The following is an 18,688-nucleotide window of genomic DNA, read 5'->3' as shown; positions in this document are numbered from 1 at the left end:
AAATGTTTCTGTACCAATTGTTAAGCTCTGTTTTTCTAGGGGGTCAAATACTTATTTTATGCAATAAAATGCAAATTAATTATTTAAAAATCATACAATGTGATTTACTGGATTTTTTTTAGATTCTGTCTCTCACAGTTGAAGTGTACCTACAATAAAAATTACAGACCTCTCCATTCTTTGTAGGTGGGAAAACCTGCAAAACTGACAGGGGGTCAAATACTTATTTTCCCCACTGTATGATTTACAGAGAGGAGGTGACATGCTTCACCCCGAAACTCTTAAGAGTTTCGGGGTGAAGCGTGTCGGATTCCAGTGTGGTGATGCGCTGTTTGTGTGGATTCTGGTTACTGAAGATGATGTGGATATGGACGTCGGGACATCTGACACTGCTTTTAACAGACTGCCTGGACAGAGAGATGGATTTGTTACATTGGAAAAAGTCAGAATACATTATTTCCAGGAATTAATGGACAGTACGTGCCACAATCGAGGCAGAGCTGCAGCCGGCAATGTCACGCGCGCCTTTGATTGCATGGATTTTACATTTGGAAATTTAACCATAGCACAACGGTGAGTCTGGCATGTTCAGGGTTTTACCCTTTTTGTGTTTTGTGGAACATTTCAATTTTTTATTTTATTTTTTTACTTTGAGAGAGAGAATTTGGAGCTGGATATGTTTGTATGTATGTGTGGCAGGTGCACATCAACTTTCTTGGAGCTGCAGCTTTTACCGTGACTACATCAAAATTAACAGTTATCACTTAAAATGAGTCATCATAACACAACATCACACTTATGTCAACTTTGGAATTAATCTGTGCCTCAGTTCTTCACATTAGTAGCTACATTCCATTGAAGTGCATGCTGGGACGCTTCTCATAGAGACATCACTTGTCTGAAACACCCGAGTACTCATGAGTACTTTGTTTTTGGAAGTCTCTGTAGCTGCTTGTTGTGAATGCAGTATACTTTGAAACCGGTCACGGAAGTGCACAAAGTAATCCCGGTGGATCAACGGATGGTCACTAACAGCCTAAATCTAAATTGTTATGATTTTTGGTGTGACATGTCCTTCAAAGGAGCCTTAAACTATTGCACAGTTCATTGCAGAGCTGTTTTACATTCATGCGTGTGTCATTCAGTATTTTTCTTTATCATTTTCTATTAATCATAAGACAAAAGATACAAATGTTATCATCATTTCATTCATTCCTTAACAAATTAAGAGTGTGGCACAGTGGAGTAAATATGCCCGTTCTCGAAAAGTGAGTAACTATGCAGCCAACAATACACCCTAAATAACTCTGGAGTTAAAAGTTGCAGAGGGTGTGACTGAGCATGTGCATGTACCAGATGTTGCCTGTTGGTTCTCTAGTCACAGCATAGTGATGCAGTGGAAGGGAGACACCACTTTTCAAAAGAAATATATGAAGCCTCGAAACTCAAAGTTGCAAAAACGCACATGGGAGACTCTATTCTGTCGAGAGTTAAGCAATCTGTTTTCACCATAGACAGTTCTGGTAAAACTCTGTCCTGTGTGCTTCAGAAACCAGCTCTGCATTTTAAATTTTAATGCTTATTACAGCATGTCACTGCCTCATGCTCTGTTTCATTCTAGTTAAAGCCAGAATTCTATGTCACCTGCACTGTTTTTCACCTGAACTCTGCAGGTAAATTTTGAAGTATGAGGTAAGAGTGCCCATCGCCACGGGGACAGCAATGACTGTACTAACTTGACATTTCCTTCACCCAAATAATTGGGTTGTGGCTGAACTTGCCAGGACAAATCTGTGCTACAATTGGTCCAAATCAAAATGAAAATCAAATTTCTTTACCTTGATGTTTGTCAAAATGAATTCTTTAAAACTAATTTTGGGGTCAACCACATCATGTCTGGTAGAAATCAGCAAAAGGACGTGGGAGAATTAGGTAAAAAAAAAAAAATTAGACAGCCAGACGTGACATTTGCCCCAGCGATTAACTTTTGGCAAATCTGACCTTGTGTGGGCATTTTCAGAAGCCATCTCCATCTGCGTGCGAAGGTTGTGCAATGTGGAATGAAACACTTCGAGTTTGACACTTGACACCAATGACTGACCTTTGGCTAATGTGACCTCTCCTAGGCAACACCAGACCTCACTTCCATATACGCATGCCACGTTTAGTGGAAAAGTGTGGAAAAAAAACAATAACTATAATTTTGTATTTTGACCCTAATGACCTTGACAATCGCCAAAACAAACTTTTTAAGGGCAATTCTGGGATTGACTGTCATCAAATATTAACTATGGTGTAAGTCAACTAAAACAGCTGGAATGAGTAGAGGAACAGACAGACAGATAAACCAAAATTTAGTCCTTTTACCCCAATGACCTTGACCTTTTTCCAAAACAAACCCCTTAAGGAAAATTCTAGGGTCAACCTACACAAATACAACGTGTTTGGTGAAAACACGACCACGCACCTCAGAGGACGAGTAGAACAAACAAACTTCTCTCAAATTGTCATGTGATGCACCCACTCAGCCTTGATTTTTGCGCTCCTCCCATCACTGAACTTGACATCTACCTTGCCAATGTCTGTACTGTAGTATCTTTTTTGTTTTTTTGTATTTCACAGACTATGCAGACTATGAATGAAGCTCTTCTATTTAAAACTGTTGGTGCATTAACAGCTGTGCATGTGTGCAAACCTGCACCTACGCCGCAGGTCAAGGTGCTGGGCCACTGTTCAAACAGCTGTGATGCCACATGGGCAGAGGATACTATATGAGCTGCACAAGGTGGTTACCTTCCTGTAATTGGTAATGCGTCGGTTGATGTGTTCCACCTTCTCTCCACACATGGCACTGAAACGCAACTTCAGCTCCTCAGGGATTACATCACAGCTGGAACCCAGCCGGCTGCACATCTGCACCAGCATGTCATCATTACGTGCCAGTGCCTCCAGGATCTGTGCACAGAGAGGGCAAAGGCATTTCATTTTCTTTTTAAGAGAGAACAACAATTTGACAAAACAATATGGGAAAATCAATTTTAAGTATTTAAGGAAACAAATGAACACATGTATATGGTGGAAAGAAAAGCAGAAAAGGACCAAAAAAACAAAAGTGGGATTTCAACGCCCACGTTGGCGGCGACAGTGAGATCTGGAAGGGGGTGATTAGGAAGCACGGCCTCCCCGATCTGAACCCGAGTGGTGTTCAGTTGTTGGACTTCTGTGCTAGTCACAGTTTGTCCATCACGAACACCATGTTCGAGCACAAGGGTGTCCATAAGTGCACGTGGCACCAGGACACCCTGAGCAGGAGGTCGATGATCGACTTTGAAGTCATATCATCTGACCTTCGGCCACGTGTCTTGGACACTCGAGTGAAGAGAGGGGCAGAGCTGTCGACCGATCACCACCTGGTGGTGAGTTGGATCCGCTGGGAGGGGAGGAAGCCGGTCAGACCTGGCAGGCCCAAACGTATCATGAGGGTCTGCTGGGAACGACTGGCGGAACGCTCTGTCAGCAAGGTCTTCAACTCCCACCTCTGGGAGAGCTTCTCCCAGATCCCGGGGAGGTTGGAGACATGGAGTCCGAGTGGACCATGTTCTCCACCACCGCTGTCGATGCGGCCGCTCGTAGCTGTGGTCGCAAGGTCTCTGGTGCCTGTCGTGGCGGCAATCCCCGAACCCGGTGGTGGACACCGGAAGTAAGGGATGCCGTCAAGCTGAGGAAGGAGTCCTACTTATCTTTGTTGGTAGGTGGGACCCCGGAGGCAGCTGGCAGGTACCGGCAGGCCAAGCGTGCCGCAGTCTGTGCGGTTGCAGAGGCAAAAACTGGGGTCTGGGAGGAGTTTGGGGAGGCCATGGAGGAGGACTATCTGTCGGCCTCGAAGAGAGTGGGGAGCTGTTGACCCTGACTGGGGATGTTGTCGGGCGGTGGAAGGAGTACTTCGAGGATCTCCTCAATCCCATCGTCACGTCTTCCAAAGAGGAAGCAGAGACTGGGGACTCAGAGGCGGACTCTGTTGTGTGGGCCGCTGAAGAGGAGGTACTGCTGGCCCACCACCAGAGGGCGCCCTGCCTGAAGTGCGGGCTTCAGGCACGAGAGGGCGCTGCCGCTTCAGGAACAAGCCGTGGTGACAGCTGTCACCCATCATCCGTGACAGCTGTCACTACTCATCCACATCTGGTATAAAAGCAGGAAGACACCTCCACCACACTGCCGAGATATCATCTTCTATCAGAGGTAATACTCTCAGCATTTTTGTGAGATTTGTAAATCTGTTATTGTGAGTGTTTGCAGGAGTACCGGCCGTTTTTGTGGAGGCTGTGCAAGACGGCGCTCTTTTTCTTCTGAGACCGCTGCAACGTGTTGAGTGAGAGGTGGAGGTGGAATTCCCTCCAGGATTGTTACTGGGTGTTCACACACCCACCTTTTGACTGTCTTTTGCTTTTTGCCAGCAGTACCAGATCCGACACGCCGTGAAGGTGGCCACCTGGGGACTCCGGGACTTGGCGGCTCCAGTATTCCTCGGGTTCGGTGGCGGTGGAAATCGTGTGGTTCCGGTTCGTTTCCAGACGGGCGTCTCCTATCGTCGAGCCTGCCCACACGACACCTTTATTGATTGACTGTTGCACATTCTGAATCTGCTGTGTTTGGTTGTGTCATTCACAACAGTAAAGTGTTATAATTTGACTCCTTCCATTGTCCGTTCATTTACGCCCCCTGTTGTGGGTCCGTGTCACTACACTTTCCCAACAGACTCATCCATTACCCGGACCGAACTCACTGAGGTGGTTCGAAAGCTCCTCGGTGGCAAGGCTCCTGGGGTGGATGAAATCCATTCTGAGTACCTTAAGTCTCTGGATGTTGTGGGACTGTCTTGGCTGACACGCCTCTGCAACATTGCATGGCGATCGGGGACAGTGCCTCTGGATTGGCAGACCGGGGTGGTGGTCCCTCTGTTTAAGAAGGGGGACTGGAGGGTGTGTTCCAACTATAGGGGGATCAAACTCCTCAGCCTCCCCGGTAAGGTCTATTCCAGAGTACTGGAGAGGAGAATTCGACCGATGGTCGAACCTCGGATTCAGGAGGAGCAGTGTGGTTTTCGTCCTGGTCGCGGCACACTGGTCCAGCTCTACACGCTCCATCGAGTGCTCGAGGGTTCATGGGAGTTTGCCAAACCAGTCCACATGTGTTTTGTGGATCTGGAGAAGGCGTTCGACCGTGTCCCTCGGGGCACCCTGTGGGGGGTGCTCCGGGAGTATGGGGTCCGGGGTCCTTTGCTAAGGGCTATCCGGTCCCTGTACGACCGCAGCAGGAGCTTGGTTCGCATTGCTGGTAGTAAGTCAAACCTGTTTCCAGTGCACGTCGGCCTCCGCCAGGGCTGCCCTTTGTCACCGGCTCTGTTCATTATTTTTATGGACAGAATTTCTAGGCGCAGCCAGGGTGTAGAGGGAGTCTGGTTTGGGAACCACAGAATCTCGTCTCTGCTGTTTACGGACGATGTGGTTCTGTTGGCTTCGTCAAATCAGGACCTTCAACGTACACTGGGGCAGTTTGCAGCCGAGTGTGAAGCGTCCGAGATGAAAATCAGCACCTCCAAATCCAAGGCCATGGTTCTCGACCAGAAAAAGGTGCTTTGCCCTCTTCAGGTCGGTGGAGTGTCCTTGCCTCAAGTGGAGGAGTTTAAGTATCTCGGGGTCTTGTTCACGAGTGAGGGACGGATGGAGCGTGAAATCGATAGACGGATCGGTGCAGCATCTGCAGTGATGCGGTCGCTGTATCGGACCGTCGTGGTGAAGAGAGAGCTGAGTAGGGGGGCAAAGCTCTCGATTTACCGATCGATCTAGGTTCCGATCCTCACCTATGGTCATGAGATTTGGCTCATGACCGAAAGAACGAGATCGGGAGTACAAGCGGCCGAGATGAGTTTCCTCCGCAGGGTGGCTGGGCGCTCCCTTAGAGATAGGGTGAGGAGCTCGGTCACTCGGGAGGAGCTCGGACTCGAGCCGCTGCTCCTCCACGTCGAAAGGAGTCAGCTGAGGTGGCTTGGGTGTCTTTTCCGGATGCCCCCTGGGCGCCTCGCTGGAGAGGTGTTCTGGGCACGTCCCGTTGGGAGGAGGTCCTGGGTAAGACCCAGGACACGCTGGAGGGACTACATCTCTCGGCTGGCTTGGGAACGCCTTGGGGTTCCCCCGGAGGAGCTGGGGGATGTGTGTGTGGATCGGGAGGTCTGGGCGGCTTTGCTTGAGCTGCTGCCCCCGCGACCCGACTCCGGATAAAGCGGAAGAAAATGGATGGATGGATGGTTTCCTTTAACCACTGAAAGATAGAAGGACAAGTAGGTGTTTTCCAATGTAACAAAATAGTGTGTCTCGCTATCAATTATGCAAATGCTACAATATCATTCTGTATGGAGTTTAATGGAACTGAACTATCAGGGATCCCAAATATAGCTACCAATGGGCACGATCACAGAGTGATTCCACAAAGTTTTGAAATAATACCAAAGAAACTAAGCCAAAAACAATGTACATTTGGACAAAGGAAGAACATATGACTTAAATGGCAAGGAGAGTCATGACATCTATCACATTTGTCTTCTATCTAGGAAATATTTCAGAAAGTCTTGATTTAGAAAAATGAACCCTATATAGAGCTTTAAATTGTTTAAGTCCAAGCCGTGCACAAGAGGAAGTGGTTCGAATCCTATCTATAGCTTTATCCCACAGTGCATCCTTCATTTGCATACTCCTTTTTCCAAGCAATCTTAGTTTTACTTATCAAATCCAATATCAAGGATAAGATGTAATTGTAAGACTTTGAAATAGATCCTTTATCGTGTGAATTAAGGGTGATTAAATTCTCTCAGGACTGTTTAGGGAGTATCAGTGGAAAAGTTGCAAAAGTCTTAGAAATAAAGCTACGGATTTGAAAGTAGCAAAACAGATGTGTTTTACAGTAAGTATGTAATACATGGACAAGTTGGCAAAGGAATCAAAAACCCCCACAACTAAATCTTTCAAAAATTTCAAACTATTATCATGCCAGAGGGAAAAGGTTGTGTCCAAAAGTGAAGGGGGAAAAAATTTGTTCTTAACTGACACTAAAAGAGAGACAGCCTCAAATTGAAGTCAAAACTGATACCAAATTTTACACATACCACGCATAAGTAGGAATAAGTAGGAATCAGGGCGAATCACAGCAAAAGAGCCTGCACAAAAACATCGAGCTGACATCGGGAGGGACACACGGTCGGACAGACATAAACAATCCCGTTTTGCACACGCGCACGAGCATGCACAAAACCGTCACAGCGGGAACACAGCTGGAGCATGTTGAATGACAATGCGCAGCTGCTGTGGGAAAAAAAATACGTCACCTGCAGGATTCAAACCTGCATTTTACAAAAGTTCTGATTGACAGAAACTATACCACTGCGCTACTATCGCTGTCCTATAAAAAGGTGCAGAAAAATGCCTGAAATCAACAAGGAGATAAATTTATTTAAAAAAAAAATAAAACCACACACCATAAAAACACAGCATTTTATTGAATCCCTCTCACTGAGCGGACAATACAAGTACTAACCATCTGTTTCTCTGTAGATGACATGAATGAAGCAGTTCATGAGCTCTTATGTCCATATCTGCTGGTCCGGCGTGTCCAGCCGGCCCCACGTGCGTGTCCAGCCCCGCATGCCTGTCACGCGTGTTCTGTGGATATGGAGCTAAATCAAGGCCAAAAGTTTTGTAATCTGAAAATAAAAAAGATTGAAAAAATAAATTTTGAAACTGAAAATTCAATGTTTGTTCTTGAATTTTATAATCATTTAAAAAGTATTATCAAAATAAAAATAAGTGTAAGATATCTATTTTTCAGTTTAAATAAATTTTTGATTCAGCTCAAATTTTTTTTGATCAAATAATTTATTTTCATTCATATTTCTTTTTTCACCTTCAGATCTTTTTTTCACTTTCGGATCTTATTTTTTCAGTTTCAAACTTTTACCCAGAGCGCTCTTCCGGCTTTGGCTTTGGATTTACAGGCAGCCTGCTTGGTTCTGGTCACATTAGGTTTACGCTCTGAAACTGCCGGCCACTTCGTTACATCGTCATTAAATTCACTATCCGGTACAACATACGGATCCACTGAACCAACTGCTACACATCGATCACAATAAACAGCTTTATCTCGAGGGTTTAAAGCCTCATAATAAGCTTTCATTCTCTATATTTTATTTCACGCGCCAGCTGCGTAGTAAATAAATGATAGAGACGGGAGCAGAGTCATTATCTATCAAAGTACCCACATTTCCTGAAAGCAACATCATGTGAGGACTGATTGCTCTGCTGTCACTCACAATTCCATGCCCCTCTCAATCGAAGCAAGCCCTCCCATGCCAGAACGTGGCCAAAAGTTTGAAACTGAAAAAATAAGATCTGAAGGCGAAAAAAGAAATATGAATGAAAATAAATTATTTAATCAAAATAATTACAGAGATGAATCAAAAATTTATTTAAACTGAAAAGTATATATCTTACACTTATTTTTATTTCAATAATACTTTTTAAATGGCTATAAAATTCAAGAACAAACATTGAATTTTCAGTTTCAAAATTAATTTTTTCAATTTTTTTTATTTTCAGATTACAAAACTTTAATTTTCAGTTTCAAAATGTATTTTTTCAATCTTTTTTATTTTCAGATTACAAAACTTTTGGCCTGGATTTAGCTCCATATGTGGACGGCGTGCTGCAGGACAGACACCGCATCTTGCGGAACAGAGCTCACGTTGGGTGACATGACATTCAGCTCACCCGCTGAGTGTTATGATCTGACGGCCCGTTTCGCCTGGGGCAGCCTGTCAATATGGGCGCCGTGCGCTCGCTCGCTGCAGCCCGATGCAACAGCGATATATGTTTTTATGTATGTCCACATGAGGACAGCTTGCAGACACACGCACGTCTCAGCGGACCGTCAAAACACGGTACATGTTCCCCAGCTGGGACGTCCAGAAAAAGAGATCGCAACAGCTGCTGCTGTTGGCGGACACTTGCCCTGTTTAGCGCTGTATAAATGAAAATAAATAAATGAAAAAATACTTATTAATATACCTGTCCTGGCAGTGGTCTCTGTGTTTCTGATGTGATACATCGTGTGCACTGAGCCGTCATCCAGCTGTCAGTGTGCTGTGATCCATTGACAGGCGGCTCACTGTGCTGTGTGAGCTCTGACGTGGCTGTCCGGCCCCACATGTGATCATGTCTGTACATACACTCAACAAAAATATAAACGCAACACCTTTGGTTTTGCTCCCATTTTGTATGAGATGAACTCAAAGATCTAAAACTTTTTCCACATACAAAATATCACCATTTCCCTCAAATATTGTTCACAAACCAGTCTAAATCTGTGATAGTGAGCACTTCTCCTTTGCTGAGATAATCCATCCCACCTCATAGGTGTGCCATATCAAGATGCTGATTAGACACCATGATTAGTGCACAGGTATGCCATAGACTGTCCACAATAAAAGGCCACTCTGAAAGGTGCAGTTTTGTTTTATTGGGGGGATACCAGTCAGTATCTGGTGTGACCACCATTTGCCTCATGCAGTGCAACACATCTCCTTCGCATAGAGTTGATCAGGTTGTCAATTGTGGCCTGTGAAATGTTGGTCCACTCCTCTTCAATGGCTGTGCGAAGTTGCTGGATATTGGCAGGAACTGGTACACGCTGTCGTATACGCCGGTCCAGAGCATCCAAACATGCTCAATGGGTGACATGTCTGGTGAGTATGCCGGCCATGCAAGAACTGGGACATTTTCAGCTTCCAAGAATTGTGTACAGATCCTTAAACATGGGGCCGTGCATTATCCTGCTGCAACATGAAGTGATGTTCTTGGATGTATGGCACAACAATGGGCCTCAGGATCTCGTCACGGTATCTCTGTGCATTCAAAATGCCATCAATAAAATGCACCTGTGTTCTTCGTCCATAACAGACGCCTGCCCATAACATAACCCCACCGCCACCATGGGCCACTCGATCCACAACATTGACATCAGAAAACCCACACGACGCCACACACGCTGTCTGCCATCTGCCCAGGACAGTGTGAACCGGGATTCATCCGTGAAGAGAACACCTCTCCAACGTGCCAAACGCTAGCGAATGTGAGCATTTGCCCACTCAAGTCGGTTACGACGACGAACTGGAGTCAGGTCGAGACCCCGATGAGGACGACGAGCATGCAGATGAGCTTCCCTGAGACGGTTTCTGACAGTTTGTGCAGAAATTCTTTGGTTATGCAAACTGATTGTTTCAGCAGCTGCCTGAGTGGCTGGTCTCAGACGATCTTGGAGGTGAACATGCTGGATGTGGAGGTCCTGGGCTGGTGTGGTTACACGTGGTCTGCGGTTGTGAGGCTGGTTGGATGTACTGCCAAATTCTCTGAAACGCCTTTGGAGACGGCTTATGGTAGAGAAATGAACATTCAATACACAAGCAACAGCTCTGGTTGACATTCCTGCTGTCAGCATGCCAATTGCATGCTCCCTCAAATCTTGCGACATCTGTGGCATTGTGCTGTGTGATGAAACTGCACCTTTCAGAGTGGCCTTTTATTGTGGGCAGTCTAAGGCACACCTGTGCACTAATCATGGTGTTATGGACGAAGAACACAGGTGCATTTTATTGATGGCATTTTGAATGCACAGAGATACCGTGACGAGATCCTGAGGCTCACTGTTGTGCCATACATCCAAGAACATCACCTCATGTTGCAGCAGGATAATGCACGGCCCCATGTTGCAAGGATCTGTACACAATTCTTGGAAGCTGAAAATGTCCCAGTTCTTGCATGGCTGGCATACTCACCGGACATGTCACCCATTGAGCATGTTTGGGATGCTCTGGACCGGCGTATACGACAGCGTGTACCAGTTCCTGCCAATATCCAGCAACTTCGCACAGCCATTGAAGAGGAGTGGACCAACATTCCACAGGCCACAATTGACAACCTGATCAACTCTATGCGAAGGAGATGTGTTGCACTGCATGAGGCAGATGGTGGTCAAACCAGATACTGACTGGTATCCCCCCCCAATAAAACAAAACTACACCTTTCAGAGTGGCCTTTTATTGTAGACAGTCTATGGCACACCTGTGCACTAATCATGGTGTCTAATCAGCATCTTGATATGGCACACCTATGAGGTGGGATGGATTATCTCAGCAAAGGAGAAGTGCTCACTATCACAGATTTAGACTGGTTTGTGAACAATATTTGAGGGAAATGGTGATATTGTGTATGCGGAAAAAGTTTTAGATCTTTGAGTTCATCTCATACAAAATGGGAGCAAAACCAAAAGTGTTGCGTTTATATTTTTGTTGAGTATATATATAACATTTTATAGTAACTGTCCCCCCTCATGCCACATGTGTAGGGGTGAGGGGACGAAACACACACACGCCAAATGTGTTTTGGAAAGGGGGAGCAGGGGGGTGCGACACTCGTGTACATGTGAGAGACACATGCACCACGTGTTGCTTTTTGCAATGCCACACTCGTGGGGGCACTTAGACAAATTTCACATCCAGTTCAAAAGTGATTGTCTACTAACTGTTTTCGTGCTGACAGCGTGCATGGCCAAACATTTTCTAAGTGCCAAGCGAGTAGTGTTGGATGTTTGTGTATGTCACCTGGAATTTGGGCAACACCTGCTGCGAGAGGGATCTCACTGGGCACTCTCTATCTTTCAGCCGCCAGTGTGCGCGAATAGTTGTAGCAACAGGTGTACAAGGCATTGGAGGCAGCTATGATTTTTCACAAATGGCATGCAATTCCTCTTTCGTGCGCTAGTTGTCTTAAATCTTATGGCCTCAGACAATGGACTCATCTCTGTGCTTGTCCTGTTAGACCTTAGTGCTGTTTTTGATACTGTTGACCATAAAATTTTATTACAGAGATTAGAGCATGCCATAGATATTAAAGGCACTGCGCTGCAGTGGTTTGAATCATATTTATCTAATAGATTACAATTTGTTCTTGTAAATGGGTTAATTATGAAGGTTAATTATGGAGTTCCACAAGGTTCTGTGCTAGGACCGATTTTATTCACTTTATACATGCTTCCCTTAGGCAGTATTATTAGAAAGCATTGCATAAATTTTCATTGTTACGCAGATGATACCCAGCTTTATCTATCCATGAAGCCAGAGGACACACACCAATTAGTTAAACTGCAGGAATGTCTTACAGACATAAAGACATGGATGACCTCTAATTTCCTGCTTTTAAATTCAGATAAAACTGAAGTTATTGTACTTGGCCCCACAAATCTTATGATCCTTACTCTGGATGGCATTACCCTGACCTCTAGTAATACTGTGAGAAATCTTGGAGTCATTTTTGATCAGGATATGTCCTTCAATGCGCATATAAAGCAAATATGTAGGACTGCTTTTTTACATTTGCGCAATATCTCTAAAATTAGAAAGGTCTTGTCTCAGAGTGATGCTGAAAAACTAATTCATGCATTTATTTCCTCTAGACTGGACTATTGTAATTCATTATTATCAGGTTGTCCTAAAAGTTCCTTGAAAAGCCTTCAGTTAATTCAAAATGCTGCAGCTAGAGTACTGACGGGGACTAGAAGGAGAGAGCATATTTCACCCATATTGGCCTCTCTTCCTGTTAATTCTAGAATAGAATTTAAAATTCTTCTTCTTACTTATAAGGTTTTGAATAATCAGGTCCCATCTTATCTTAGGGACTTCATAGTACCATATCACCCCAATAGAGCGCTTCGCTCTCAGACTGCAGCCTTACTTGTAGTTCCTAGGGTTTTTAAGAGTAGAATGGGAGGCAGAGCCTTCAGCTTTCAGGCTCCTCTCCTGTGGAACCAGCTCCCAATTCAGATCAGGGAGACAGAGACCCCCTCTACTTTTAAGATTAGGCTTAAAACTTTCCTTTTTGCTAAAGCTTATAGTTAGGGCTGGATCAGGTGACCCTGAACCATCCCTTAGTTATGCTGCTATAGACTTAGACTGCTGGGGGGTTCCCATGATGCACTGAGTGTTTCTATCTCTTTTTGCTCTGTATGCACCACTCTGCATTTAATCATTCGTGATTGATCTCTGCTCTCTTCCACAGCATGTCTTTTTCCTGATTCTCTCCCCTCAGCCCCAACCAGTCCCAGCAGAAGAGTGCCCCTCCCTGAGCCTGGTTCTGCTGGAGGTTTCTTCCTGTTAAAAGGGAGTTTTTCCTTCCCACTGTCGCCAAGTGCTTGCTCACAGGGGGTAGTTTTGACCATTGGGGTTTTTGCTGTAATTATTGTTTGGCTTTTGCCTTACAATATAAAGCGCCTTGGGGCGACTGTCTGTTATGATTTGGCGCTATATAAATAAAAAGATAAAAAATGTTTCTATAAAACCAAATTTCCCCAGTACTGCAAAAAAATGTATTTTCACTCTACTCAACCATAGATGCTTGTGTTAGCATCAGTGGTATTGAACCGCACTCCAAAGATTTTTTTGAACACAGATAAAAGCAAAGGAGCTAATTTTCCACTAAATACCTTATAAAACTCAACTGGAAATCCACGAGGACCAGGTGTTTTATTAGACTGCATTGCTGTGATTGATTTTAATATTTCTTCCAAAGAAAGTGGTGCATCCTGCTCCTCTGCCAAAATAGGAACAATGACAGGGTATTTAAGATCGTGGAGAAACTTCTTCATTTTGGAGGCATCATTAGGGAATTCAGAGGAATACAATGCAAAATAAAAAGATTTAAAGGAGACCTGCATTGAAATAAATGTGGTCAGATTTCAGAAAAGAAATAGCTGATATGTATTTATAAGACCCTTGTGAATGCAGTAAAGTAAGCCCAAATTTGTAATTCAGCAGAGAAATATTCGTTTAAAAATGACAAATTTGCAGCTAACATTTAGCCCTCTGTGAAAACAGTTTGTACATCCGGATCATTTCCATGACGTCGGTGACAAGACGATGCGTTCCCGCCTTCAGTCCGATCCCGCATTGAAATTGATTTTATCTCTTAGTAATGTTACTGTTATACACATCCTGGTTTCAACATCCAAAAGTAAGCTGCAATGAATATGAGATACAGCTCTGCTTGCTCAGATCCGGGGATCAGATCAGTGGCGGCATCGACAGCGGGCGACATTATTCCCCGACGCCTCGCTCTCACTGCCCCGATACGCTTACCGAGTGCATGCGCTCGTTAAACGGCGCTGCGGCACTCACACCCCCGTGTCTGCTGTGCAGCCAGCACCACCTGTCTGTCTACTGAATGGAGTTGCAGCCAACTTGGCACAAGTCCAGAGACTACGCTCGCCATTTTAATACAGTGCGCGCGGTGACACCTGTTGCTCGCAAGGACAGACTTCTTGCTGCAAAATCCGCAGCGCTGCATGTCTCGGTAATCGGAGCCGCAGAGCTCCGTGGCCGCTGAGAGAGCTTTATATATTTTTAATGACTTGAATTCTTTGCGGGTCTCGCCTCCGTAGCCCGCGACGGTACACCGGAGGTGAAAGACAGTAGATTTTCAATGCGACACCACTCAATCAAACGGGCGTATGAAAAAGTCCACAAAAATCATTTTCAAGCACAAATAAAAGAAATGTGTACTCACCAAGCGTACCGCAAGACAATATGAAGTTTTAAAAAGTAGATCCTTCCGTATAAGACAAGAAAAAGGTGCAGATGCAAACTGAAGTAAATCCACAAATTACAGTTGGCGCGCGCAATGCATGCTGGGAGAGGGTCTTGTCCCTGACGTCTCGGTAGCGTCCATGATGAGAGGGACAATTTGCGGAGGGCTAAATGTTAGCTGTAAATTTGTCATTTTCAAATGAAGATTTCTCTGTTGAATGAAAGATCTGGACTTGCAGATTTACTTTACTACACTCAGAAGGATCTTATGTGTAAATATAAGTAATTTTTTGGCCCAAAGATCTGACTGCATTTATTTCAATGCAGGTCTACTTTAAAAGGAGCTTTGATTTTGGTGGGATCAGTGTTAAGAACATGAGAGGTATTTCTAATTTGGGGTATCAGGCATGAGGCAGCCTGTAGCTTTCACTGATGAGCCAACAAGCAACTTGCTTTGTCACCATGCTCATAGTAAGAGCTCCAAGTACGTAATAACAAACACTCTGCATCCTTGGTGGGGAAAAGGTCAAATTCGGCTTTTAAGCTAAGGCGCTGCTTAAATAGTTCTGTAGAGGGATTCAGATCACATCTCTGATCTAAAGAACAAAATAACAAAATCTCATTGAGGCTGGAGTTTAGTTTTTGGTGTAATGCATGGAATAGGAGATAATTTGCCCCCCTAAGATATGATTTGCGTGTTTCCCAAAGTACAACATTCATTATAATTAAATTCAAGGAAATCATCAAAGTAGTAGAGATAAACTGGCAAAATTTATTGTCTCACAGAAGGAGGGAATTAAATCACCAAGGCAGAGGACTCTGTCTATAATTAACAAACTGAATGCTAAAGAAAACAGGTGCATGATTTACTATGCTTGAATAATCTGTGTCCACTACCAGGGTATTGAAAGTACTATCTATTAGAAAGTAGTCAATTCTAGAATAGGACAGATAAATTGGGGAAAAAAGCAAAAATTTTTGGAAGAGGGATTATGAGATTTCCAAGCGTGAACAACACTATTATTCATCATAACATCTGAAAATATTTTAGACATAGATAAATTATGGGGATTAGATTGATCCAATAAGGAGTCACAAACACAAGATTACACGAAGATTACAGAATGTGTATCCAAGAAGGGAAGACTCCTTAAGAAATTGTTAAATTCAGTGTCATCAAAATTGCATAGATGTTATCCACTAATACCGTCTTCTGCAGTCGTGTCCCTGCAATAATGAGATACCGCCAGGCAAAGAGATTTCAAAAATAGGAATAAATCTCTTTTGCACTTCTTATTTCGTAGTATATGGAAATATTGTAGCTTTCTAATCAAAACATTTGGTGTTTTACATTGGAAAACAAAATTTATCAGAAGTGTGTTTTTTTTGCAAGCAGCAAATTATGATATTTCTGAATTGTCTGTTATCAACACATTATCAATACAACTGTGGCCAGATGTTTACATCCACCCAAAATCTGAACCAATTAAACCCATTATTGACTATGGATGGATCATGATTCATCCCGACATCACATTTTTTTTTTTTTTACTTTTTTTTTTAAAACATACTTTAAACTTTCCTGTTCTCCAACGCTAAGTCTACCGCCAATTAGACTCAATTCCAAGCCTTGAATATGAAAATCAATAATTGGAGACAGGCTTTAATGAGAAATCCAGCAGAGGAGAGAATGAAGCAGCAGAGGAATTCAACATTGGAAAGAGGCCAAAAGTCCAAGAAAACAGATCAACTTAACATTATTAGTGACATTAAAATTCAACATTACACAGCTCTCAGAAGACTGCTCAGGCAGATGTTTATAATATTAACATTACTGGTACTTTCACTTTTTATGATTGTGAAACTTCTTTTAATGTAATGGGATGCAACCAGAAGACATCGCAGTTTTGCATAACATAAACAGTCTGGAAATTAAGATTATTTTAAGTGCAAATTTACTGTGATGAATGTAAAAACACCTTGAGGTGGAAGATGCTGTTCATTTTAATCCAGATGCTGCATAATGTGCCTTTTTTTTTTTTTTTTTTTTTTTTACAGTAAGCAGGTGCATGTTTAGGTCACGGTGAATTCTGCTTCCCCTGTGCATCTTAAATCAATAACGATCATTCTGCTAACATTACAGACGGGATTTAAAAAGCATGCACTGAGCACAGCTGAGAAATAAAATGATAATGTCAGTTGTAACCAGCATCAAGCCCATCAAGTGACAAAGCCAGGGAGGGTTTGTTGTGTTTTCAAAGATCATAAAAATAAATGATACTCTGATTTCAAAAGCCATGGCAGATCTTAATGTCACAGCGGCAAAAAAGTTAGTCCCACTAAGGGCCCTTCACACATAGCATGATTGAGGCAGAATGGCACACAACAGAGTCAAATAGCACTTATAGGAAATTGGAGCTGCACTCGAACGCCTCGTATAGCAGTTGCCAAATTCATTTGGGCGTGGCACATGCACTCTATATTCGCGTGCCGCTCACACTGGAAACCCATTTGAACAGCGGGCAAGATGAGGTCACACTGCCATCTGATCGTGTTCGGAGCATTTGAACGACATGTTGTACGCAGGTTGGACATATCTTGCCGCGGCTGAGCAGGTGAACAAAATCATCGTCTATGTTGAACTGTGGCTGAATGACGCCATCGAGCCAGCCTTCACACCAGTAGCCGAAGGTCATTGAATGCTGTACGAGTTGCCATTTGACCCACTTTTGGCCTGAGTTGCCTGGAGTCCAGGTACCACCCACGAACATAAAACACCACTCACAGGGGCACTTAGAAAAGGCGGGACTATTCGCTATTCACATCTCAGTGCGCATGGTGATGACCATGCAGTCAAAGCTGCACTTGACCAGTGTGTTATCGCTACTCAAAGCTGGAGAACACATATCATGTGATGCAGAATATCACATCACAAGACACCACCGCAAGGCGCATGCAGGCTCTCCTCACATCGGAATCAACGAAAATGCATATCATCTGTGAAACACGGTCACCAGCATTTCAGTGCATGCTGGACACGCAGAGTCAGCTCATGTGTTCATGATACGAGTGCATCAGGTAACTTATGTAACAAATAAAAGGAAGATAAATTCATGTCAGTTCATCACTTCCTTGTGTACATCTAGGAGGAGGATCATTCTTGTATTGTGAACACAGGAATATTAGAAATTGCAGTATTTTTTTATTTTTTTTTACAGTGAGAACACATTCATCACCAGTAACATGATTGTATTACATTTAAACAGTACATTCATTGTTCATATAATGTTCTGAATCTGTGCTGTTACATTAATTTTGTGCTTACACATTTTCGTTCATTTATGTACATATGTACATATGTATGTGCAGCATCTCATTGCTCTGCTGCTGTGTGGGTGCGATTTTCCATGTGCACGCACTGTGCACCATGAGCATGCACGAGATGTTCGCCGCCTGATCGTTCACGCGTGTGCGACTGTGTGTCCCTCCCGACAGCAGGTGGAATTTTTTCGAATGGTGGTTTTTCTGCCCGTTCCTGCTTCTTTCGTCCACCTTCATGTTATGTGTGAAGGGGCCATAAATATTTTAATTTTGTTGTTGTTACTCTTAGAACATTTAGCAAGCTCTCTGTATCTTCCTCTGTCTATGTGTACCATGTCATATATTTTAGGATGTCATGTGACTCTTTCTGTATGTCATTTGACCTACAAGAGAATAATAATAAGGGAAAAAGTGTTTCCATTGCAATTTTGTGAAATAGGGTTTTTTCAAACCTGAAAACCCACCTCATGCAAACTGAAAAACCTTTTTCCAAAATACTTACATTTACTTTAAATGTATTGTTAAGGGCCCCTTCACACTTAGCATGAATGAGCACAAATCAGGCCGAATGGGGAAAAATGCCAAAGTTCAAGACGCAGTCGGGAGACACAGACAGGCCGACAGCCGTGTACAAATACCATATGACCACTTAGAATGTGGGTGGATCCCGCCTCGACTGAATCATGC

The 18,688-nt window shown here is 43.6% G+C and overlaps 1 protein-coding gene across 1 annotated transcript in view; it reads right to left on the bottom strand.

Annotated features, from left to right (window-relative positions):
- The window catches only part of prex2 (phosphatidylinositol-3,4,5-trisphosphate-dependent Rac exchange factor 2), a 432,315-nt gene that overhangs the window by 170,319 nt on the left and 243,308 nt on the right, over positions 1-18,688 (bottom strand). The window contains exon 23 of the mRNA XM_034169827.1: positions 2,794-2,955. Coding sequence (XP_034025718.1) covers positions 2,794-2,955 — 162 coding nt within the window. The remainder of the gene's footprint in view (positions 1-2,793; positions 2,956-18,688) is intronic.

Source organism: Thalassophryne amazonica, chromosome 1, assembly GCF_902500255.1.
Source record: "Thalassophryne amazonica chromosome 1, fThaAma1.1, whole genome shotgun sequence".
NCBI classification, from domain to species: domain Eukaryota; kingdom Metazoa; phylum Chordata; class Actinopteri; order Batrachoidiformes; family Batrachoididae; genus Thalassophryne; species Thalassophryne amazonica.
Note: the sequence above shows the minus strand (reverse complement) of the source record. Positions and strands in the feature narration are given on the sequence as shown.